General features: G+C 47.1%; 1 protein-coding gene across 1 annotated transcript in view; it reads right to left on the reverse strand.

Moving 5' to 3' along the window:
- Positions 1 to 25093, reverse strand: part of LTK (leukocyte receptor tyrosine kinase) — a 621554-nt gene that overhangs the window by 109263 nt on the left and 487198 nt on the right. The window contains exons 11-14 of the mRNA XM_069638785.1: positions 5920 to 6018; positions 3863 to 4040; positions 1727 to 1877; positions 147 to 278 (exon numbers count right to left, since the gene is read on the reverse strand). Coding sequence (XP_069494886.1) covers positions 147 to 278; positions 1727 to 1877; positions 3863 to 4040; positions 5920 to 6018 — 560 coding nt within the window. The remainder of the gene's footprint in view (positions 1 to 146; positions 279 to 1726; positions 1878 to 3862; positions 4041 to 5919; positions 6019 to 25093) is intronic.

Raw genomic sequence — 25093 nt, forward strand, 5'->3', positions numbered from 1 at the left:
CCCAGATGTACACAGCAGCAATTATTCCTGCAAATAATTCAACATATATCATCAAACTCATGTCTATAAAAGGGGAAGTCCTAAAACAAATCAACATGTTTCAATCTGAAAAAAGAGACATTCTGCAGGATAATGGGGCTACCTACCTTAAATATGTAGGAGGCTCCCCCACCGCCACCTCCTCCTCCAGCCCACTGCAGAAGGGTTTTATTCTCATAGTACTCCAATTCAGTGATGGATGACTCTCCGAGGCAGAGCTCCCTAGTCAGCACATTTCCCTAAGAGGTCAAAACAGGTCAGTTAGAAAGACTCCAGGCACTAGACCAAAAACTACCACCTTCTGCCTTGTAGAAATAAAAGGGGTGAATCACAATCATGGTTTCTGTTTAGGGCCACAGTCATCAGACTTAAGAGGTACTCATAAATCCAAGTTTTAAAATAAAACCAAGTACATCATTATTAATAGAGAATTGTCTGTTTATAGTAGTAACTCACAACTGTACCTCTTCATTGCAATTTGTTTTGGGATTTGTAGAGTGCAAGAACGCAAAAAAACAAATTGCATTAAGGCGCTATAGAACATAATGGAATGATGGAAGGCTTTCTGGAGTTAATGGAAAATATGGGTCTGAATAGTTTTGCGAAAAATATGGAAATCATGTAGGACTGTCACATGATGTGCCAGAGAATGGGACAGGCAGATGACTGCGCAGGAGTACTAATCAAACTCAATTTCATTGAATTTCTTTCAACAAATGTTGCCACAAATATATGTGGGGGTGGGTTTAGGGTAATAAATAATGTGGCAGACTTATTGGGGGTGGGGCTGAGGTGGGTCTCCCTTGCATATATTTGCAGAAAAACCTACCCGCACAATAAAAGAAAATGATATGAAATCGAATTCGATTAAATTAATTCGACCAGATGATATAGAACCGCAGAGAATTCCTCAGACGGGTTCCAATCCAAAGATCTGCTTGGCCGTGATCTGGTAGGGAACCATTTCCAAGTGACGTATTTTTGGTGGTTCTGTTGCCAAACATTCACCATTATGATTGTGAAATATAGTAAGTGATCAGGCCAAGGGAGGTGTGGGATCCAGATTCAGCACAACGGCAAGGGTGGTTCCGTGACGGGTCTACTATTGAACGGCTCCCATTCCGGCACAGCGTGTGTGAGATCACACATCCACTCCCACTGCAGAGAATCTTTGTATGCTCCTTTTTGAACCGAACTAGCAAAAGCAGATCTTAATGCAGAAATAATTCGAAATTTTTTGCCAATATTGAACAACATTTATCAAATGCAGAAGAAATAAGATATTTCCTGAAACTGGCCAACAACTTTCTCTGCATCTTTTCTAAATAGATTGTTAAGTTGTGTTTGTCATATCACACAGTGATTGGTATGGCAGGATTGTTGGAATGGCAGCCATTTTTAAGCATGTTTGTTGAGAGGTGGACACCTGAAGACCGCCTCATTTATGCAGGCAACCAAAACGAACAATTCAATGTTGGAATTCGTTTGATCACTACACTCCAGACTGAAATGTGGACTCATTGATCCTTGCTGAACCATTCTGTGGGATTTCACTAATCCACTAACCAGTTTTACCCCCAAATAATACGACTGTGGGGTTCATTGTCGCACTTGTTTGGTTAGACCGTCATCTGCACAAGACATTCAAGTGTAAAGTAAATATTTGTCTTTCTAGGTTGCCTCTTACCCCTGGGCAAGCATCTTCCCCCTGCTGTCCCACCAAGATGTAGAGGAGTTCGTCTTTCTGGAGTCGGAAGTCGGCGGATATGAAGACACCGTGGGATCGCTTGTTGTGGTTCTTCAGTCCTTTTCCGCCAGCTGCGCCATAGGCAGAAATTCTGAGATGGGGATTAGAAGAAAACAAACTTTACAGCTAGATGTTTGCAGAGGGATGGAGTGCAGAGAGGAGATTGGATGTCATGGATGGTCCAGGTGGGTAGCCCCCCCGCCTGTGCTGCCTCCAGCTTCCACCCCATGTCTCCCCTTCTTCACCGGAACTCCCCGGGACCAATTATAACAAATATCACTACTATTCTTGCTTTCAAATCAGTGATGAAACTTGATCTCCTCTCCCTGGGCGGTGACCCCACTGTATCCTGGCACATGGTCCCTCCCCTTTCATCACCTCCTCTCTCACTCTGTAGGCACTGCTTATTGAACTATTGAATTGCATATTAGTATCTGGTCACTTGTAAAGACTGTACAGAAAAAGGATGTTGTCGGTCTGTGGTCTGTGCTGTCTCCAACCCATCTTCCAACTAGACCTCGCCTCATCACCTAATCAATTACCATGGCAACCTATTGTAACGCTCCCTACGTAGAAATTGCTCCGCCCCCTCAGCATCTGCATGTGCAGGATATCGGATCAAAGCGTTCACCATTTTCTTCAATAAATTCAAAAATATAAAAAACTAATACAGGGAGGGGGAAGACGGGAGGAAGTATGGCGAAGGGCAGCGACGGAACAGATCGCCGGGACAGTATTGGACGTTTGTGGGTGGAACTGGACTTCAGGAAGGGGGATCCTTCTGCAGGAATGCTGTGAGGTTCCAAACGGTTTTTCCCTTGGTTCTCTCAGAGCAACAAGGTGACCTTAAGAGGGGGTAAGAAACAGTGTGATGTGATATGATAGGTTATTTATAATGCGCTTAATACCCAGAGGTTTCTAAGCACGGACCCGGGGATCGAACCTGTGATGCTCCGGGCTGTCTTGTTTCCAAGGCGAGCATGTTGCCCCTGAGCTATCCTCCCGAGACAGAGGCCGAAGTGTACAAAAGAAGTAGTAACACTATGTTCCTTGCTGGCCGGCCCCCGTTCTCCAAAAACCCCATTACTGCACCCCTCCCACGCACAATGCAAGCCCCCAAACCAACACACCTGCTGTTTAAGGGAAAGTTCAGTGCAGTGCATTGAGGTGCAAGATTCAGCTTCTTCCTACACTTTTATTTCCATTGCAGAACGGTTTCCTTTTAAAATAAAAGTATAGGAACAGTAAAACTTGAAAAATAAAATAGAGGAGCACCGCTCCCGCCCACTTCGACCACTGGACAGACGGTCCAGTGGAGGAATTGGGAGATTATCCTTCAAGCTTATCCTCTAAAAGGGCCTTGAGGCTGGGGTAAGTCCCAGCCTCACTTCAACCATGCTACTTAGGGCTGTGGCAACCCGGCTAGGGCCAAAAGTCAAAGTCCTACCAGCCTTTCAGAGGCATCCAACGGTAATGAAATCTCGTGATTTTCTAAGAGGTCAGCTTGGCTCTCATGCAGCGATTCCCTCCGATCGGGGTTGAGCTGGCTTATAGGGAACTCTGGAGATTTCCCGGTAGGCCTCTGCATCCTGGACAGGGATGGGCTGGCTTATAGGGAACTCTGGAGATTTCCCGGTAGGCCTCTGCATCCTGGGCAGGGCTGGGTTGGCTTATAGGGAACTCTGGAGATTTCCCGGTAGGCCTCTGCACCCTGGGCAGGGCTGTGCTGGCTTATAGGGAACTCTGGATATTTCCCGGTAGGCCTCTGCATCCTGGGCAGGGCTGGGCTGGCTTATAGGGAACTCTGGAGATTTCCCGGTAGGCCTCTCCACCCGGCGCCTCTTGAGTGGTATTTTCAGATGCTCCCACAGGAAAAGAGTTGGGCTTGCTGAAAATGTGTAATATGGGACCACTTTCCAGGGCCTCTTTTGGTTCCCAGCCCACCCCTGCCTGCGTATCAGTTTAATATTTCACAAGGTTAGAGGACAGACGTGCCGACGTCTGGAACCGTATGCCGGGCGCCCCTTTCAGATTAACAGCAGAGGGAAAGACTGAGGGAAACTGAGGGCAACTCACCTGTAGATGTTAGTTGCGGGCACTCTCCATATTTGCACCCCCTGGAGTGCGCCGTCCGTTGCCATGGTGACCGAGACGTTGGTGTTCCGATAAGCATTGTCACACTGAGCTTGCGTTGGCCCCCGGGGGCCACTGGCGCCACACGCTGTAAACCACCACTCCACGTCTGAGGTCGCCCCTATTTTCAGAATAAATCATAAACTGTAACAATAATCACTCGCTTTACCATTACACAAACTAATGGTGCCTGTCCCTCACAGGAGGCAAGCCAGTAACCTGCAAGGCGCAAATTGATTCCTATAGTTAAATTACCAGCTTGTCGTTTAAGTTAAAGGTCCCCCATACCCATAGCAATATTTCTACCTAGTAGTGTTGTTTTCTGTTTTGCCAAATGTATTATAATCGAATGTGACCTTTACTGTACTTTATTTATTTATTTTTACATTTGTATAGCACAGTGACATGTAGCCCGAAGGTGCATTGGGTACATAGTCAAGATACACAAATTACATACGTATGGCCTGGCGGCGCATTGGATACATAGTCTAGATACACATGCTGCATGCCGTCAGCACAAGCAACAGTACAGGGATATGGTTGTTGTTTACTTATTTGTTGACTGTGTACCATATGGTGGGTTGGATAGAGCAACATTAAGCATTCCCAGGGAGACAGCTTTGTGTAGGGTTTAAGTAAAGTAGCAATTTCGATTGGGTAATAATAGTAATGTTTGTAAATATGTCCTATATAAAGCGCTTTAGATTAAAGCACTATATAAAAAACAAATTATTATTATTATTATTATTATTATAATGCGCCTCCAAAATACGTGTGCAAAATGCCTTTAATGGCCAGAAACCCTCCGGACGAGCCCGTGCCCTTCAATACGCAGCAGACGAAATCAGCTTCGTGATGGGGTTCTATGTTCTTTCATCGACAGTCATTTTTACGACTGCCTTTTTTTTACGAGTACACAATTATGAAAAAAGGGCATTGAACTCCCCATCCCCCACCTATTATTTACTATTTGCGACCCCCGCAACCCCTTATCTGCCCTTTCCCACCCCCCCCCAAAATTTCAATGACCTTTTTTCCGTAATTCTGTACTTGTAAAAAAGGCAGTTGTAAAAATGACTGTCGATGAAATGACGGTAAACCCTGGATGGATTGAAATAGTACGATTTTCCCTTTGAAATCACATCCCTCACACAAGGGTAAACTGTTACAATTACGACAGCATTTCTTCTAAATGGATATAGGTGAAAGTAGAAACACGATCTATGATGTCATCACTGTGCGGCTACTTATTCTTCTAAGGTCTGGTGCTTTTAACTGGTATTTTTATTATTAGTTAAAAAACCAATTATCAGAACTGTGTAAAAAACCAAAATGAACACCCACAACCCTTCCGCAGTTTGCCCTCTGGCATCTGCACTCCTCTTTAACCTATCTTAGAGGGGGGGGGTAACAGAAAGGGTTATTGATGGGGTGGGACGGAGGGGCTATCTGAGTTTCGGGTCCCACCCTGTACAAAAGAACAGGAATGCCGCTGTCAGCATGTTTATTGCTGGCGTAAATGATCTGGCAGTTTCACACTGATCCCCCTACTCCTTTTCCCGTCTTTGGTGTAAAGCGCTTAATAAATGCAAAATAAAATACAAATACAAAATACAAATCCCAGGTGCTTTTTACATTCTGTAACAGATAAAGATTTTGCTTTCCTATTGTCTGCGGGAAGGCAGTCCTCCATATACAATTCAACAGTTTCATGTCATTCCATCGCCAGGTTTTTTTGGAGTATTTTGCTGCCGATCTTTGGCCGAAAAAACTCATCTGAATTTTTTTTAGGTGGTTCCCCCCAAGCCCCTCTTTCCCAGTTTTTTACTACCTATTCGCCATACACCCCTTATATTCCCTTACCCACCCCCCCATATTTTTCAATGAGATTTTCACAAAAAACCTGGCGATGGATAAACTCCGTACCCAGTTCAACGAGCCATGAGCGGGCAGGGACTAATGGGATCAGAGGCCGGGAAGCAAAGACTTGAGTACCAAACCTGAAGCGGAGGGATCCGGCAAAGGGGTCAGCTGTGGCTCTTCCCTTCGGTTTACCTCCCGAGCAAACTGGTGTTTGCCAGCTTGACCATGTCTTCTTCCTGTTAAATATGAAAAGGAAAGAGAACTCACATCACTCACTCAGGCAAGCAGAGAGCCCCCCTCCCCTCTGTTTCCCTCCCCTGGCCGCAGTCTCATTTTACCTACTGAAAGGCTGTGCCGGCCCCTTCTGAGTTTGGGGCGCAGCTTGGAGACTGGGATGTCCTGAGCCTGGCTAGAGAACCATCACAAGCAGCCAGGGTAACTCAAGACACCTGGAAGACAGGTAACCTGCCTGCCTCTTAATAAGAAGCTGCTTTATTAGCCAAAAGGAAGGGAAGCACCAGCACTAGGAAGGGAAGGGATTGCATTGCAGTGCAGCCTTGTGATCTTGGGCAAACTCTTAATAGCCTCTGCTCTTGCGTTTCATATGAACACAATGCTTGCCATGTTAAACACACCATGGAGTAACAGATACTCATCTAGCCAGCTATATTGTTTCATAACTGGATGTCAATATCACTCCTCCCCAATACACTTTCTCCATTATAGCCTTGTGTTCAAAATTGACCACATTATTATTATAATTATAATTGTTCTTTTATAACACACTCCATACCTGAGATCGGTTTCTAAGCGCGGGTGTCGATTTCGAACCTGTGTTGCTATGCGCTGTTTGGCTTCCAAGACAAAAGTGTTGCCCAAGAGCTATCCCCCCGGTCTTAAAAGGAGTCCCATTAGCAAGGATAAGAGCCTTTGCCACACAAACCATTTTTTAACCTGGCCGGCCTGTGTATGTTTTTATCTGTGTGTGGTTGCATGATTGTGTTGGTGGATGATATGATGTGTGTGTCTGAGTAAATGAGTGGATGGGTAGATGGGTGCACCTGTGTGGGAGGCATGGATTTGTTGGCGGCTAGATGACGGGTGAGTGAGGATGTGTGTTTCTTGGGATGGGTTAGAGGATTGCTGGATGAATGCATCTGGTTGTGTGGATAGGTTTGGCTGGAATTAAATCATCATTTTATCAGGTGAGATTGACACATTTCTTCACAACCTTGAGAGAAGATTTTGATCTATTTTGAGCATCATTGGTGATGCTAGTTAAATACTGCCCCACATCGCCACCATAATGATCTCTGCGTGCATAGGCTTCTTGGAGATCTGGTGTATTGGCGCCCCCATACCAGAGTGTGCAGTAGGAAAAGGAGTGGGATAACAGTAAGAGGATAGGAACAAGGGAATAGGTGCCATAGACAAAAGGATGGAGGGATGAAGTAGGGGAAAGAATGGTAAGTGATGGCATGGGTGCATGTCAGCCCTGTTAGTTGGACTATAGAATTAATGATGTAGAAAAGTTGGGTTTAGACTAATGCGTATGTTATCAATTGGAAGGGGCTACGCAAAGGATTTGGAGAAGAGTGTTAGGGAGATTTATCATTGTTATGCTTCATTCCCTCTCCCAGTGAGACCCCCAGCACTTTTTACTAGACTTCTGTATCCTTTTCTTTAAATCCTGAATCAGTGGAGCCTTTTTCTGCTCATTCATTTTTTTGGGCTCTATCTTTTGGAACTCTATTCTTTGTATTTTACCTGCACTATGGAGTCTAGTTTCTCCACAACTCTAAAAGGCATCTGTATTTTACTATTGCAGGACACAGCTCCTTATGGGCAGTGTTGCTGGGGATCCTTAGGGTCCTCCTTTGAGATTCCTTTTCTATATTCTCAAGTAACTACAGTTTTTAAAGATATTATCTCTCCCAAATCTGTATAGCCTGAGAGATTGGCACACACCACCTTATGTGGAGTGCCAAGGGGATGCCTAGTATCCCCCTTCTCTCTGCTCCTGTAACTTTTTAGTCACAAAGACAATCTCTTAGTTATGGCTGGTGGCAGTGGACGTGTTCTACCAACTATTGTGTTCTTTTTATACAACAGGCTATGTCCATAGCCTTGGTAGTGCACAATAGGGGCACCCAAGTACCAACTTGGGGCCCCTCTTGTTTTTCACCAATACTAGAGTGGTTGTTCTTTGTCAGCCCTTCTTCTACCATTCCAGGAGGGGGAGGCCTGTGTGTGCATTTTGCCTTTGGCGGGAACCCTTGGGTGTCTCTGCCTAGGCGCCAGAGTGTCTGGGCAGGGAGGAAGTGGGGGAGAGGTTTTCCACCCCTCTGTCCTTTGTCTGACAGACTCCCTGAATATAACCAGCTCCCACTTGGGATGTGGCTGTCCTGATTGGACAGCCAAATACCCCTTTCTGTAAATTGCTGAGAGAGATTGCAGAGCAGTGTGTGCTGGAACTGTATAAAAGGTGAGGCTTCTGGAGTGAAAAGTAAGTCATCCACTGGAAGCTGAAGTAACCAAAGAAGAAGATGACCAGAGATGCCTGCAGACCCTTTGCAACACTGTAAGGCGACCACTGCTGTCCTAACCCCCTTTTCTGTGCGACAGAGGAGCTCCGAAGGGAACAACTCCTTCCCTTTGGCTGGTGAGAACAACCAGTGCCAAGACGAATTTTGAATTGAGCCATCTCTTGAGGTCCTAGGACTTTCCAGAGCTGCAAAATCCCAATGCCAGGAGACCTGCTGTCCATTTCGAGTGCATCGTCGTGGAAAGGCCGAATCCATCCAAATCTTTGCTGACCCCTCAAGCACACTCTAGAGATCTGATCCAACCAGCCCGGACCCCCTCATCAGAGCGCGGGGTTGCAGGAAGTGAAGAAGATTCACAGTATGATACGTGTCCATTGTTGGCACTGCTGAAAAGGCGCAAAAACCGCAAAGTGAACCAAGATGTTTTTGAAAGTCGTGCTCCAGGTCCTCCCTCGAGACTGCTGCTGCGAGATCTCGTCCATTGTCCTGCCTTCAGTCATCAGGCCAAGGAATACGGAGGTCGGGCCCAGATCTGTAACATCGCGGAGCATCCAGCGCAAACATTTTCTTCTAACCTAAGGTACTGTGGGGAAAAGGGTATTGCTGATCTAATTCCAGAAAGTCACTCCAGAACATTGGAGTGCACGTAGAGGTGTCCAGGGCAACCCTCTCTTACCTCTGACTCAAGCCTCTGACTCAAGCCGCTGCATGTGTCCCTTTACAGAGTCCTTTAACAGGCTCTCCAACCATGGTTAAACCTTGTATTTTCCTTCTCAGGGACTAGAAAATATCCACAGGAACTTTTGATTACTTCTGCTTTGCAAGACGTTAAACCGATACAAACTGCCTTTTAGCTAGGGTTGCGTTTTTGACTTGGAAAGACTTGCTGTGCTGCAAAGTCACTGTGTGCAGAGGAGTGAGTTTCTTGGTAGGGATTATTGGTGAGAGTCCTGGAAATTCATCCAAGTGCTCCACCCCTCCGACCCCTGAAATCCACCCAAGTGCACCACATCTCCCACCCCAGGAATCCATCAGGTGTGCCACCCCCTCGAAAATCTACCCAAGTGCTCCACTCCTCCACCCCAGGAATAAATCCTAGAATGTAACACTGCGTCCCTGAAAATCCATCCAAGTGCATCACATCTCCTGTCCCCTAAATTCACCCAACTGCACCACAACTACCAACCCTGAAGTCCATCCCAGTGCACCAGATTCCCTAACCCTGACATCCATACAAGTGCATGACAACCCCCCCCCCCAGGCCCCCTGGAATCTCTCCAAGTGCATAACATTCCCTAACCCTGAAATTCATCTAACTGCCTAGCCAGTGGCAGTCATGATCTTTGTCTCCCCCCAGTTGACCTTTCTGGGTTTTACCTGAATGGTCAGTCATGATTCCTAAGGTTCTCCGGAATTTGTTAGGATGTCTGATTTCTAGCTAGGTGATGTGTTCACTGGCCTATGGGGGGCCCACAGGGAAATGTTAGTCATCTTTCTGGATACCCTACTGGCATTGTCTATTATCTATTGGCGAGGGTCTGGTGCATTACTCGGGTTCGCTTGTTGGTCCTCAGTGGGGCTACACCTAGGCTGAGGGTCTCCCTTCCCTGATTTTCCCTCTTGCATTTTTTTTTAGCCTCCTTCAATGGGCTAATCGTCTCGGGCCTACCAGCTGCTCCTGTTTCTTAGTAGCCCCTCTTGTGGGGCAGGGAGAGGGCTGTCTCTGTTTAGGTTCTCCTTTCCCAGTCTTGTCCTTAATTCCGCTATTCTTTGTGGGCTACTTTTCCGTTTTTCAGTACTTGGCCGGTTACATGGTGTGCAGGCGCTGTTCAGTTGGTTTCATTGTGCTCAGAGGTGAAGAGCCAGGTTTTAAGATATGTTTCTGAATTTTGTATGGTTGTCCATATTTCGTATTTCCCTGGGAAGGGAGTTCTATAGTTTCACGGCTAAGAAGGAGAATGCTGATCCGCCCAGTTGTTTTTTTTGTGTATTGTTTGGGTTCTAGTCGGATGTCGTTGCAAGATCTCAGGGTTCGGGTTGGTTTGTAGATGGAAAGTTTCATTTGAATACATTCTGCTTCCTGGCTGTGTATTGCTCTGTGCAATTTGAACATTGCTTTGAAAGGGAGCCTGAGTAACATCTTAAGAGCCGGTGTGATGTGATCTCTTCTGTTGAGTTTAAGGAGAAGTCTAGCTGCTGCGTTTTGTATTTGTTGCAGTTTCCTTAGTAGGTAGTCTGGCATTCCAATGTATAAGCTGTTGGCATAGTCTATCCTGGACATGATGGGGGATATGATGGCCAGTGTATTGTGTGTGAATGAGAGGAAGGGTAGAATGTTTTTAATCACTTGTAGGTGGAAGAAGCACTTCTGGATTATCGTATTAACTTGGGGTTCTAGTGTCAACTCTTTGTCCATAATGATTCTGAGTTTTATTTTACAGATGTAGACGTGTCAGTGGGTTTCCCAGTTCTATGGACCATGGGATACGCTGATTGTTTCCTCTGTCTTCCGGTGTAATCTTGATTTCAGTTTTGTCCGGGTTCATTTTGAGTTTGTTGATGTTCATCCATTGGTAGATCTCCTTGAGACCCTCTATTAGGGGTGCGTTCTCTTCTTGCATGCCACTGCATTTGAAGAGGATTTGGGTATCATCTGTGTAGATGTAGCATGTTAGTCCTTTTTTGATGAGGTTGATTAGTGGTCTCATGTAGATATTGAAGAGTAGTGGTGATAGCAATGAGCCTTGGGGTACTCCGCAGGTAGTGTCCCCCGGTGCGGATTTGAAAGGCTTCCACCAGACTGTTTTTGTTCTTTCCGAGAGGAAAGATTTGATCCAGAGCAGCGCTCTGTCAGTGAGACCTATTTCTTCCAGTATTTTTATTAGGATGTTGTGGTTAAATGTGTCAAAGGCAGCTGAGAGATCCAGTAATATCAGTGCGGATTTTGTGTTGCAGTCTGCGTTCATCTTGAGATCGTCCCATATTGAGACTAGTGCTTTCTCCGTTCCTCTCAAGGGTCTGGAGCCTACTTGTGCCTGATCCAGTAGATAGTAAATTTCAACATGCTCCAGTAGTTGTTCACAGATGTGGGTTTTTAACAGTTTTACCGGTTTTGGGATGTTTCAGATTGGTCTATAGTTTGAGAGGTCATCCACATCGCCTGTTGTGTCCTTGAGCAGAGATTTGATGTAGGCCGATATGAATGCTCTAGGTACTCTCCCTGTTGTGATTGAGTGATTGAAGCGATAGTCCTCACCGTAGGGATGTGGGGTTTGTACTGTCAATTAAAAACTGGGCCGGGTCAGTAAATGTGTGATTGCGATACTCAGCAGACACATCATCATTAAGTGATGGAGGTCAGAGCAATCACAGTGCTGCAACATTCTTGTGATTTCACATTGGAACATTAGCAATTTTTGGCTGTATAATGACTGTTACAATAAATGAAGCAATGTGTATATACAAATGGTGACTTCTGTCAAGTGGAACAAGGTCTGATGAATGAGAATACAAGTGAGGATAAAGGTTAAAACCAGAATATTGCCTTATTCTGAGGTCACAAAGCACTATGCTGGAGCTACCCATAAACAAAGCAATGATACAAATCATCACCATGGAGAGAGGAGTTGGCCCATCAGGTGTCCTCGAACGAAGGCAGAACCCCATGGTAACTGCCCAGATTCTACCTGGCCCCGGTGCCTAACACCCAGGTCTGACATTTTTGTCACCACCCCAGTTCTTTGCAAAAGTATGCACAGTAATTACCAGTGAAATGAAGAGCTGGCCATATTCATCGCATACGCCTTATTCCCCCGAGCTAGGGTGACCAGATTTTTTTTTTTTAAACGGGACAGGCAATAGGCATAGAGGTATGACTAAAGTAAACACAAATAAAACTAGTCCTACTTCTATGTCGCTGGCCTGTTGCAGGGAGGTAACTGGGGGGTGTGCTCACAGGCACACTCCTCTCATTGGACGAGAGCGGCCAGGGGGAGGAAGGGGGAGGAAATGGGGGCGTGAAAAGCATTCACGCCCCCATTCACGTGCAGTCAGAGTCACGCCAGGCCCGATTTCGGGATTTTGAAATCGGGTCTTGGTAAAAACCGGGACCGTAGCCATCCACCCTTCCAATCCTGGGATGGGGTTATTAAATTAAAAAACTCCTCAGACCCCGGCACGGAGGGCAATTTCCCGGGACTGTCCCGGGAAAACCGGGACGTTTGGTCACCCAACTCCGAGCACCGGGATGTGACGCATCCGGTCTGGAGATGCGGACGGAGGATAATCTTATTGTGGTGCACAGTCCCTTTCTTACAGGAAGGCCATTAACAGCATACTGAAAAGGTTTTTTGTTGGCCTAGGGCCTCATTCCGAGTAGGCGGTAAGGGTTAACGGTCACCGGTAACGAGACCAGTGCCGTTAAACCCTTACCGCCCTACTATGAGTTCCCTTTGCGGGTCCCGTCCTTAATGCCTTCCCCATTCCCATTGAGTCCTATGGGGGCTCAAATGGGAATGGGAAAGGGCCCTGGTGAATGGGGAATTACTGGTCCCTCCAACCTTGGAATGGACCGGTAATTACTCCATTCACCAGGGCGGAGTCGGAACGATTTTGGAGGCAGCCATGCAAATAGCGGCGTGGTTACCTCCAAAGTCGGAATGAGGCCCCAAAATAATGACAAATAAAGAATAATACCTCTGTAAATAATTCAACCAACAATATCCTCCCACTCAATGGTGCAAATAATCAGTAAAATTGCTTGCTTTACCTCCTGGTGCAAGCCCGGTGGGTACACCCCGCTGCCTTGTCGTTTATCACCTGACTAGGAGAGGTGCAGGAGGGATCCAGATAGCCTCCATTCCACTCTACTTTGGTGGACTGGTCTATAGAGAACTCTGGAAATGTCCCTGTAGGCCTCTGCAGGCTGGGCCTCTTTAGTGTGGTAGTTCCAGGGTTGGGCTCGCTGAAAATGTGTAATAGGGGGCCTCTTTGAATTTTGTTTCCAGGGCCTCTTTTGGTCCCGGAGCCACCCCTGAGTAGAGGTCATTGAAAGAATCCACAAAGCGGGACTCCAAGCAGTGTTTGGAAGAGCGGCGGGCGAGCTTAATTTGTGAGATGGCTGGAGAGTATCCGGGAGACTTCTCCGTGAACCTCTTTGCTGGCATGGGTATCTGCGGTTCTTTGCACAGTTTGCACGTTGATTGCCGGCGAGAAGCAGAGCTGGCTGTGTTCATCGCACCCACGCCATCTTATCCTGCGTGCACTGGGATGCGAGTCATCCAACCTGAATATGCGGACACAGGATGATCTCATTGTGGTCCAAAGTCCCTTTTTGGAAATCAAGGCCATTTACGCCATAGAACCGAAAAGGCTTTTTGGTCTCATTGGCCCGGAGGGAACATGCGGCCTGTAGCGTGCCACCTTAGCACGTCCTGTGCCTTCCTGGCACAGACTGCTCCTACTTCCTTAACCTCACAGTTGTGGAGAAGGTTCCCTCAGTCCCAGTGGGTCTGGTCCCATCGCTGAGATGCATTCCATTAATCCCACTCGAGTTCTAGGAACAAACAGAGTTCCGGATAAGGTATCCCAGAGAGAGCTATCAACTCCTTGGAACCAGGGCGCCCAATACACTCACTGAGCCGTGAAGTTTACTCAGGGCAATTTCCCTTAACGATCAGTGCGGTTGAATTTAATTGGCGCTCTATGTGACAGTGGAAGCTTCTCTTGACCTGCTTCGAACTGGCATCATTACCTGGCAGGCAACATGGCATGAAGGAAGGCTGGCAGAGGGATCACAGGGCCACGGAAGCACAAAAGAAACTTGCCAGGTCTCAGCTGAGCGTCCACAGGCCCTAATACATACACACTTTCCTGGAGGTGCAAACTATTCAGGGTCGGACTGGGACAAGAAATAGGCCCGGTCATCCAAAAAAAAGTGGCCCACCCCTCGCCTCAAAAAAGTGGCCCACCCCTCGGCTCATGACCCTTGGCTTCTGGTGACATCACCAGAAGTGATGTCATTTGACCCCGCCCCAAAGTGACATTACGGGAAGCGATGAAACGTGACCTTTCACCTCTTGACAAAACAGGAAGTGGCATCAAATAGCATTGTTCCTAAGTACTCTAAATTACTGTGAATCTCGCAGACGTCCAAGGCCAAATGATAATGGGCCTCATTACGAGTATGGAGGTAGCCATGCCCTTAAGAAGCATGCGTAAGAAGGGCATGGCTGCCTCCATACCGGGTTCCAGTACCGGGTTCCTCCAATGAGGACTTACCGGGATATTCCAACCATGGAGGACCCGGTAAGTCCTCATTGGAAAAACCCATCCCCATTCTCATTTGAGCCCCCATAGGGCTCAATGGGAATGGGGAGGGAGCTAATAAGCTCCTTGGTCCCCTCGCGGGACCGGAAAGGACGTCTGGTTTTACCAGCAGACGTCTGTTCCGGGTCCCGCTAAGGGACCTCGTAATCAGGCATCCCGTAATGAACGGTGCCGGTCACGTATCGGCACCCTTCATTACGGGAGCGCCATGGCCGTAATGAGGCCCAATATGTTATTGTATAGCACTTACGTTTAAGCTCATTGGAAAAACCCATCCCCATTTGAGCCCCCATAGGGCTCAATGGGAATGGGGAGGGAGCTAATAACGGCCCATTAATAACAAGCCCGTTATTAGCTCCTTGGTCCCCTCGCGGGATCCGGAAAGGATGTCTGGTTTTACCAGACGTCTGTTCCGGGTCCCGCTAAGGGACCTTGTAATCAGGCATCACGTAATGAATGGTGCCGGTCCCGTACCGGCACCCTTCATTACGGGAGCGCCATGGCCGTAATGAGACCCAATGTGTTATTGTATAGCACTTACGCTTATGCTCTTTTTTATAGAACAAATGTGCATACAATATCACCCAACCTGTGTTGGGACTCATTTATCGACCTAAGAAGGATGAAAGGCTTTTTGAAAAAAAGAAGAAAAAAAATGTGGAAAAAGAAAATATTTTCTTTTCAATTTTTTTTCTTCCAAACCGGCCCAGGCATGGCCAGTAACCGGCCTCCATCCCCCAGGAACGTTTTCGGCCTGGTCACGGGCCGAAAGGCCGAGGGGCCAATCTGACCCTGAAACTATTTGCCAATATTTGGGAGGGATTCCGAAGTTTGCACCATAGGGCTATGTTTCACTGCCATTATTATGCACAGTTTATGCTTTGCAAAGGTATGTTTCCAATTGTGGGTACAGAAACATATTGTTTGATTGAGTTTATTTCAGAAATTCCCTTTTTGCCTCTAGTTACTTTTGTTATGTTCGAGTGCCTGAGTAATCCTTTGTGTTTTTTAGAAACCTTTTTTATGAAATGTAAAAGCAAACCAGCAATTTCATTGATACTTTATTTGAATCCTAAATTCAGACCCTCGAGGATATTGCATCATGAAATCAAATATTTTGTGGCACAAAACCACATATTTTGCGACACAAAATTGTATTGATTTGCAGCACTTTTTTTATTGACTCAAGGGTGTGAGATTGACAGATTGTAAGAAGGAGGCAGCCTGTGAGGCTACACAAGGGTCAGGTTGTCATTTTGTGCATCTTTTGTATCAACTTAATAGGAAGAGTCCCAGATGTCCCAGACTTGACAGAACAGTGTTTTTGTTCTACTTTTTTGGTTGAATGTGCATGCCTATTTAATATTATTTACATTATTTATCATTATCAGTTGTAATGATTAAAATATTCTCCCGCTATGTTTTAAAATCCATCAAGCATCCACTCACCAATTATCCATTGCAACTTACACTCCAGAACCTCTCACTCTGCCAGACGTGCATAGTCACGTGACATGTGATTTGTGGCATGGCCAAGTCACAACTCACACTGCCCAGTCCCTGCCACACTCCCAACCATGTTCCCAACTCACACCTTGCGCTCCACAGTTCCTCCTGCAGCCTACAGGCCTTCATTCTTTCTTGCTCCTGTTGCATCTTCCACTTCTATTGCACTTTCCTCATCCCTGCTGCTTGCTGCCTTTTTCCGTCCAACTGCTCTCTCCCTCTGTTTTCTGGTCCTCTGGCCTACTGCTCCCTCTCTGCTCGTGCCCATCGCATCCTCCTCTGACCCACTGCTATCTCTCTCTGCTTTCCTGCCCATCACCCTTCATATGGCCCACTGGTCCCCCCTCTCTCTCTACTTCCCCCACTCAAATGTTTACTATTTACATTTTTTTAAAGATGTAGATTTTGGGCCAGTTCCTCGAAAAATCGTGCAGCTAAAAATGGGATCAGAGGCTGTGCTGTCTGTAGATGACCCATTTATGGAAATGTGCAGGTCACCTTATTCTCAAAGGTGATCTGTACATCACCAGGCGGCTGAGCTGTAGCGCAAATGACGCACTGGCCAGCCGCGTTCAGTACATTAGTGCCAGGAGTGCTCTCCTGACACTAATGTTATACAGGCATCCTAGCACCCAAGTACGTGCTGTGACTGCATTTCACTGCGACGGGCCTTCACTGTAAAATGTGATACAAAAAAAAATGTCTACCCCTGTTTAAGGAATAGAAATGCAAGTGAGACAGCAGTGGTTAATACTTCTGCTGCCACACTTTAAAAATAAATGCATTACAAGTCAGCAAAGACCCTGTCATGCAATGCGCACCCTCTGCGCCTATTCCAAACAGGCGCATGGAGTTAGTTTAGTTTTCAATGTATTTAAAAGCGTATACCTGTTTGTGAATTAGGGATATTCAGTAACCCCTCCTCATTTGCTCAAACGCGCAAAGGGGTGAAAAGGGTAATCTAAATGGGAGCATATAAAATGCAGTCATTCTGATGTTCTTTGGGGACGTCACTTCACCAAAATGACAAAACGATGGTCAGGAGGGTTGCCTAGAGCTGTGCCCGTGGTTATGAATGATTTGAAACATTCCAGCCATCACCTTTCTGCTTTGCTTATTTGGTAATAAATCCACAATTTGTTTTGTTATATGGGAGGGAGAGAGGACGTGTTGGAGGATGTGTTGCAGGTCACAGTAATTGCCGTTTTTTTCATTTTAAAATGTAAGCAGCAGCTCCACGACATCACCCCTAGAAAAGCCTGCTGGGCCTAGAGACCTAGGCTACTCCTCCCTCATGATGCCCAATGGGGCTGAAACATGTCTGGGGATGCTTGTGGTCTTGTGCAGAATTGATGTGAACTAGCAGTTCGGGCTAGACTGCCCCTTTTGGGGTGAGACCAAGTATGATTTGCATATGGTCTTTCCCCTTCTGTAGTGGCTTGCCCAGAGCTGTGCCAGTGGTTTCTGTTTTGCTTATTTGGTAAGTAACCCACCGTTTTTTTTTGTAAAATGGGAGATAGATTGGATGGATGTGTTGCAGGTCACACTAATTGCATGTTTATTTTAATTTTAATATGTAAACAGCAGCAGCAGCAGCAGCTCCATGACATCGCCCCTAGAGAATGCCAATTTTATTATCTTAGTTGGTCCTTTATGTCTTGCGTAATGCCAGCCTCCTCCAGCTTCTAAGCACTGGAAGAGGAACTGAACCCATGTTGCACGGCATCCTCTTGTTCACAAAACAAGTGCGTTTCCCCTGAACTATCCTTCCGAACATATATATTTTTTTGCTTGAGGAAGCAACAGATGGTTTACTTCAAAGGTGGAGGGCAACTTTATGTAAATTAATTATCTCACCTTGCGTCTACAGTGCGACTGTGATGCAGGTCTGGCAGACCTGGGTCAGGTCACACCGTGCCCAGGCAGGATTGGTGGCAGAAGTCACTGGGGCACACCGCTCTCATCACAGGCCCAGTTGCTGATGCACGAAGCAGACAGCGAGATACGTTAATGAGATTTGCGTTCATGCTGTGCTGTCGCTTAGTACTGCAGGCTGCTCTTACACATTCCCAGCTAGCTTGACCTAGTCCCCATTACATTCCTGTTGCTGCAGTACTGGGTATAAGCTACACAGACAGCCTCGCCTCTGTACCCAACCATTCAGGCATTCTTCACTAGTGGACTGCCAACCTGTTAGTGATGGCAGCTTCATGGTCTTTCCTGCATCCCTGTTATTTCTCCATCTAACGAGATCCAGATTCCAGGTGAAAAAAAGCTGTGCCACATTTAGCTGCATTTACAACCACCTTTTTCAGGTGCAGCACCGATATCTGCTCTTGGCACTGCCTCTTTCTCCAGTGACCCAGGGGTAGCAAGGTCAGGTCTAGGGGTAGCAGAGGGGGAGCCAGGGGTAGCAACTGCTACCCCTGGAGACCCCTTAATGATGTCCCTGTCGAAAGGTGCTCTCAACAAAAGGGGGATGGCTGGTAAATCCAACCTGCTTGATGAGGCTGACTTCCTCCACGACTCTGACAGCTCTGAAACACTGTGGTTGGATGCCTGGACAGTCTCAATGTTATCAAAAGAATGTCCATATTTTAGATTTCTCACAGCTCCATACTTGTGTTATTTATAAAGCACTGTACTGTAGACGTTTAGAGGAACGTTCTCATTTGCATAAGCGGAGTTCTCCAGTTTCCCATAACCGTGCGTGTGAAGGCCATCGAGTCCTGTTTGTGTGTGGAATTTTGGGAATTGCGGTTTTCCTAAATTTCACGGAAAAGAAAAACGACAAGTCCCAGAATACAAAGGACTTATGTCACTACACTGTTGCAGGAGGTCCTGTTTCTCAGTAGCGTAAGAAGGGCATTGCTGTTGGTGCGTGTATACACTCCTATAGGACACTGTTGATGCGATGGTGATGGCAACCTTTGCAAGCGCAGCTCTTGCTGGAGACCTAGTACAGTTTACATTGGCCCTCATGGATGAGGAAACCTTGTTGTGAGGGCTATAGCGATTACCATTATATCCTGTGTTAGTTTGGTTTCCTGTGTGTCCTTGTCTCCTGATGTTGTATCGATCTATGCCTTCAGTGGACTGTGTTGACACCACACAGATTGTCACTACTTGTGCGTTCCAAGAGTGGCCATTGAAACTGTTGTCTGGGTGGTGAGGCACCGGTGTGTTAAACTCTTGTATTCTCTGGCTGCATGTACCATTCCTCTCATAAAGAAGCTTAGCTGAGGTCTTCGCCTGCCTCCTGACTTTTGTTTGACTCACGCCTAACCAGTCACAACACTTCAATATAACCATGACTTGCTCTGTACTGTCTCCTTTCTGGCTCTGTCCTTGTGGGGATGTGGCCAACGTGAGCACAAGGGTTAAAAAGTAAATCAGGAAATTACATACACCTGATCTGTGCCCTGGACTATCATACAAATCTAGACAGCGGTGTGGCAACAAACAGTCCAACAGGAGCTGATTCTATAGTAGACGTGGGAAAGAGGCAGGATTTACTACAAAAGGGGCAGTGGTTCCTCATGTGGCATTGGTCATTTCCCTACTTTTTGGGCAACCAAAGGGTGCACCGTGATCTAAAAGCAGCCCCCAAGAGGTAGAGATGATCACCCCCGTTTTAGGGAGTTTTACCTGCCTCATGCTGCACCAGTGGCTCCTGTCCCCAGTCCTTCTGTACGGCCTTCCAGGTAAGCACTGCCTTGCGGTCCATCATTAGCCTGAGATAGTAGGCTGCTACATGCTTGAGCTGCGTGGATGGGTCCGAAAATGCAATGCCCAGGTATGTACACTCAGGAGCTGGGCAGGCTTTGCTTTCATGCTGTGTGGCGCGTGCGTGCAAGTTTCCAAGCAACCACTAAAAAGTTACAGAACTCTAAAATCACGAGTCCCCAGCAGAGTGGTGCCACAGCCCAGGAGGCAGCCATGGAGCAGGAGGCAGCCGTGGAGCTTCCGTTCCATTTTCTTATTCGTTCCTTAAAAATGAATTGTTCTGATTGCCACAGGGGGGGGGGTCAAAGCTGAGAATGCAGGGCTTGCGGCCGCGACACCTGGCGACCCCCAAATGACATCCATGCATTCGGACACACCAAAACATACTGTGATAAACGTCAGTATGTCGTAGGAGTCTGGATGCATGCGGTCCTGATGGTACACAGACCTCAAATCCAACAAGGAGTAAACCCTTGAACCAGCTAAGTCTGAGATCATCTCATCAATCTTTGGCAACAGGAATCTTTCTGTCAGCACATTCTTGTTGACCTTCCTGAGGTCAATGCACAACTTGATGGTCCTGTTGCCCTTTCTTACCACTACAATGGGGCGCACCCATTCTGAAGCCTCTGCAGGTTCTATGATACTATCCTCGAGGAATCTCTTTAATTTCAACTCCACCCCATTTTGAAGTGATAGAGGCACAGACCCGAGTTTAGCTGCAAAAGGAATCACATCTCCCTTCAACCTGATTGTGGGGATGAACCCTCTGAGACATGAAAGACTCATTTTCAAACACACTAGGTGCCCACTCAACCACTTCATCACCATCCAACGCTCTGACAGCAGAAACATCAGTATACACTTGTTCAACTGCTTTGGGATCAAGTTAAATATAAGCATTGCCACACCCACTCCATTAACTAGAATGATGGCCTTTGGTTATTCAATCCTAATCTCACATACGATGTTGACCACCTGGATAACTTACAACCCAGCATACACCTCCAAATCGCATCCATCCGTAACATTTTCACTCACAGTTCCAGAGCGAGATCTCGGAAATCTACATTTGGCCATGCGACCCCTCCTTCCACACAATCTGCATTCAACAAAAACAGCAGGGCACTCTTTGCCCACGACCAGATGTTGCATGCTGTCGCACCAGTAGCAACGTTTCACTGGTTGGCTGGAGGGGCTGGAAAAGTTCCCTTTACGGCGAGGATACTGCACATCTCGCCTGAAAGGGGTTGTGGTTGTGTGGCTCCTATCCTTGTCCCTGGGCCTCACATCCACATCCCTCTTATTTGAAACATCTTTTGACCATGTGTTCACCAACTTGGCCTTGCCCTTATGGCCAATGACATTCACATCTGATGAATTGTCAGAATCCCTGTTACCATGGCTACAAAGCTCTTCGATGCATGAGGAGGTATGGGTATGCCCAATTTGCTTAGCTATCTCTAGCGCCCTATCGAGATTTGGATCCTTCTTCTGCCAAAGTTACTCACGCACCTTCTCATCAGCACACTTTATCATGAGTTGGTCCCTTAAGTGTTCCTCCCAGCAGCACAGAGCACACTGACACTTTATGGCCAACCCTCTAAGAATAGTTAGAAACTCCTCTATTTTGTCCTCCTTCTTCTGCTCTCTCGTGGCAAAAGGATAACGGGCCAAAATGTTCTTTTCCTTGACCTCAAAATGCTATCCAGCTTAGTGAGGCTTGACTTGAACGCATTAAGGTGCCATCCACCGCTGGAGGATCAGGGAGACTGCGTAAAGATCTGCTGTCCACTATGACCAAGACAGTGATACAGGAGGGCATCCTTCCAGTCAATGGAATGATTCGGCCCATACACGGCAAGCATGAACTTGAGGAACTTATCCTTCTAGTCTTTCCCTCTAATGGTGGGATCACCACTTTGGGGCAGGAAAATGGCGGGGCCTGGGATGTTGGCCACAGCTGAAGGTGGGTGTATATAACAATAATGCCCACAGAGTCCAAAACCCTGCAGATTCACAGCCCCACAGCAATGTCAATGCACCACAGCAGCCACCAACTCTAAACAATCTCCTCACCAGGAACAGCTGCCAGGGAAGACGTCCATTCACCAGGCTCTTTCAAATCCACTCCTCCTTCAGAGCCACTCCGCTTGCCAGGAAGAGCTGCCAGGGAAGACGTCAATTCACCAGGCTCTTTCAAATCCACTCCTCCTTCAGAGCCACTCCGCTTGCCAGGAAGAGCTGCCAGGGAAGACGTCCATTCACCAGGCTCTTTCAAATCCACTCCTCCTTCAGAGCCACTCTGCTCTCAGCCAGCCTCCAGCCATGTCTAGAGCATAGTACAGCTCTGGTCTCAAAGGCCAGCACCTGCCAGCACACCAGGGTTCCTTCCTTCTGTCTGGAGACTGCACAGCCGGCACACCAGACAGCTCATCGCCAGTGAAATAAAGCTGGATACCACTCTACTTGCAGGTCATTGCTGTTAACGTTATTAATGAAAAGTAACAGAGTATAAGCTGGCTGCTAACTGCTCCTTCCCATTCAGCCTCTCTCTCTCCCTCTCACTCACTGGCCACTCATGCCACACTTTAGAGCTTTCACTCTGCCTTCAAGCAGCAACATTCCAGGCTGTCAGGGAACAGTGTGATGGCATACACGCCAAGCTACATAACAGGCTGCTCCTTTCTTTGGCACAAGTGAGGAGATGCATTTACGCATCCAATCACTTGGGCCAAAAAAAGGCTTTGTGAAGTTGCTCTTTTCTCTTATATTCACAAATTGTCTGTTTTTGCAAAATGGTTTTTGCAAAAACATCAGTTCTCGCAGTTTTTTTTGTAAACTGCAGTTTTTCTCTGCATTTTGGGTGATCGCGAAATCGCGAAAGGTTGGACGGTCTGATCAATCGTCTTTCCGCGATTAAAAAATAGATAACTCCACTGTACCCAAAGATCCTACCAAGGGGATTATTTGCAATATTACAGAGGTTATTATAACAGTATATCAAACATGTCTTATACACCACTTTACGGGACAGGTAGATTACAACATAGAAGATTTAGTCGAATTTGAATCTGTTGCATTTTTTTAATCGAATTTGGCTGAAAATATATGTGGGTGGGGGTAATCGTGAAAATTAACACGGGGAAGTTAGGGGGAGGCTGTGGCCAAATGTAAACAAAGAAAAGAAACGTTTGATGAATTCGACAAAATAACCTCAACCAAATCACATAGAGCCGGCCTCTACATCATAATTCATAAAAAAAGTTCTGATGCTCAAATAAACAGTTTGCTGCAACTAGGGGTGTGCAAAGTCCCCCCAAAGGTGACCCACAGAAATGTTGATATGGCTGTTTGCTATATTTGCTTTCTTTACTGTGAGCACTTTCCATATTTTTCTCCTTGTCCACCCTTCGCATGCATCAAGTAGAGCAGCCTTTGTTGTGCCCGTCGATTGGCAGGTTCTGTGGGCACCACTGCCAGCCCAACTGACGTTTCTTACCCTTGTGATTATTGTCTTTAAGTTACCTTATACAATATCAACATTTTGTGGAGTTACTGAAACAGCAATTCCATAAGGAGCTTCCGAGTCCTTACCTCAGCGACTTTAAGTGGGCCGGGGCTAGCCATGGTGGAGTCCCGGCAGTCTTTGAACTCTGTCCTTGAGGCGGGGCGCTGCTGGGTACCCCCTCAGTCTCCCATGAGTAGCAACCGGTGCGATTTCAATGAGGAGATTGTGAATGCAGTAGGGACTCAATGAAAGAAATGCGTGCAGGGCAGCCAGTCATACCTAAATATAGCAAACGGGTATTGCACAAAAAAAGATGCAAATGAAATGCCAGGGGTGCTGTATTGCACGTGATCCTCAGCTGCTGCAGCGGGAGGGGCCACGATGGGGCGGTTTAGAGGCTTTGACAATGTGCTTCTTCATTGTAACAAAAGACCCGGGCCCCGCTTTGTCATCCTCACTTCCCACGTACAGACTGTGCTAATAGACACTGGCCCTCATTACGACCCTGGCGGAATTCGGAAAACGATGGCGGAAATGCAATACCGCCATCGAATAGCGCTCGGTGCGACTATGACCCCTCACCGCAAAGTACGATGCCATTAGCGACACCGTAGTGAACGCCAACGCTAACTGCACCAAGCACGCGCGCGCGCGCCATGCCAAACCGTAAACACCACCATGGCGCAAGGGTACGCCAATTCCGACCCTAGCGGACATGTACCTAACGCCATCAAGCATGGCGGAATGCACCATTCCGCCATGGTGAGAAGTACGGCATCGCGAATCAACCGTAAACGGCCCCACTGAGTGCCTGTACACCGCTCCCTGCCCACAAAGTACAACTCCCCGTAGGTGCAATGAAGTCACAATGCAACCAGTGAAATGTACAAGTCACCCATGCATGCCAACGAACAAAAGAAACACAACAGGGGCCAATGGGAGCTGCAGGGCACAGATGGCACGAATACAGAAGCCATCCCAATGGACATGACCACAGTCCCCCACCAAGAAACGCACGCAAACACAGGCACCTGTGACCAGCAATATTCCGAAAATCACATCATTCCACCAGTCCACCTGGCTGACCGGCATCTGTTACACAAAACCCAATCCCCCGCCCCTGAGCATGACAACATTCAAACTGTCATATTGGCAGCCCCCATCCCTGACCTCACGGGCTTCGTAGGCAAACGCGCCCAGTACAGTACCACGCAACTAAACTCCGAAGCTGGAACCCAGTGCAGATCTCCTCACAATACATCGCCCCCCAAATAGGCATATGCCACATCACTTGCAAAGAAGAACGCTACACGGGCCAAATCAGAATAGAAATTTAATGCACATCAAAATCACCAAGCCCATACAGCCATCAGGCCATGAACTCCAAAACACATTTCACCATTGTGGGCTGCATCCGCAAGAAATGACCAGCCACTACTTGTGTGACGCCCTGTTCCCTCATGGTACACAGAGCCACATTCACGTACGAAAAGGCAACATGGAAGCGCACAGAACCGCAGGGCCGTCCCAATGGGGAGGCACTAGTCCAGCTGAAAGGCCGAAATGTTGCTCCGAGCCACCAGTACTGCGTAAGGGCATGTGGCCCATTGGCGATCGTCCCATAAGATCGTAATGCTGCTCCACTGATTAACACGAAGCAGCAGGTGTCGGGAGTAAAACCCATCTGCAGGAGTG

This window comes from Ambystoma mexicanum, chromosome 14 (assembly GCF_040938575.1).
Source record: "Ambystoma mexicanum isolate Mex_15411 chromosome 14, UKY_AmexF1_1, whole genome shotgun sequence".
Classification (NCBI taxonomy): Eukaryota; Metazoa; Chordata; class Amphibia; order Caudata; family Ambystomatidae; genus Ambystoma; species Ambystoma mexicanum.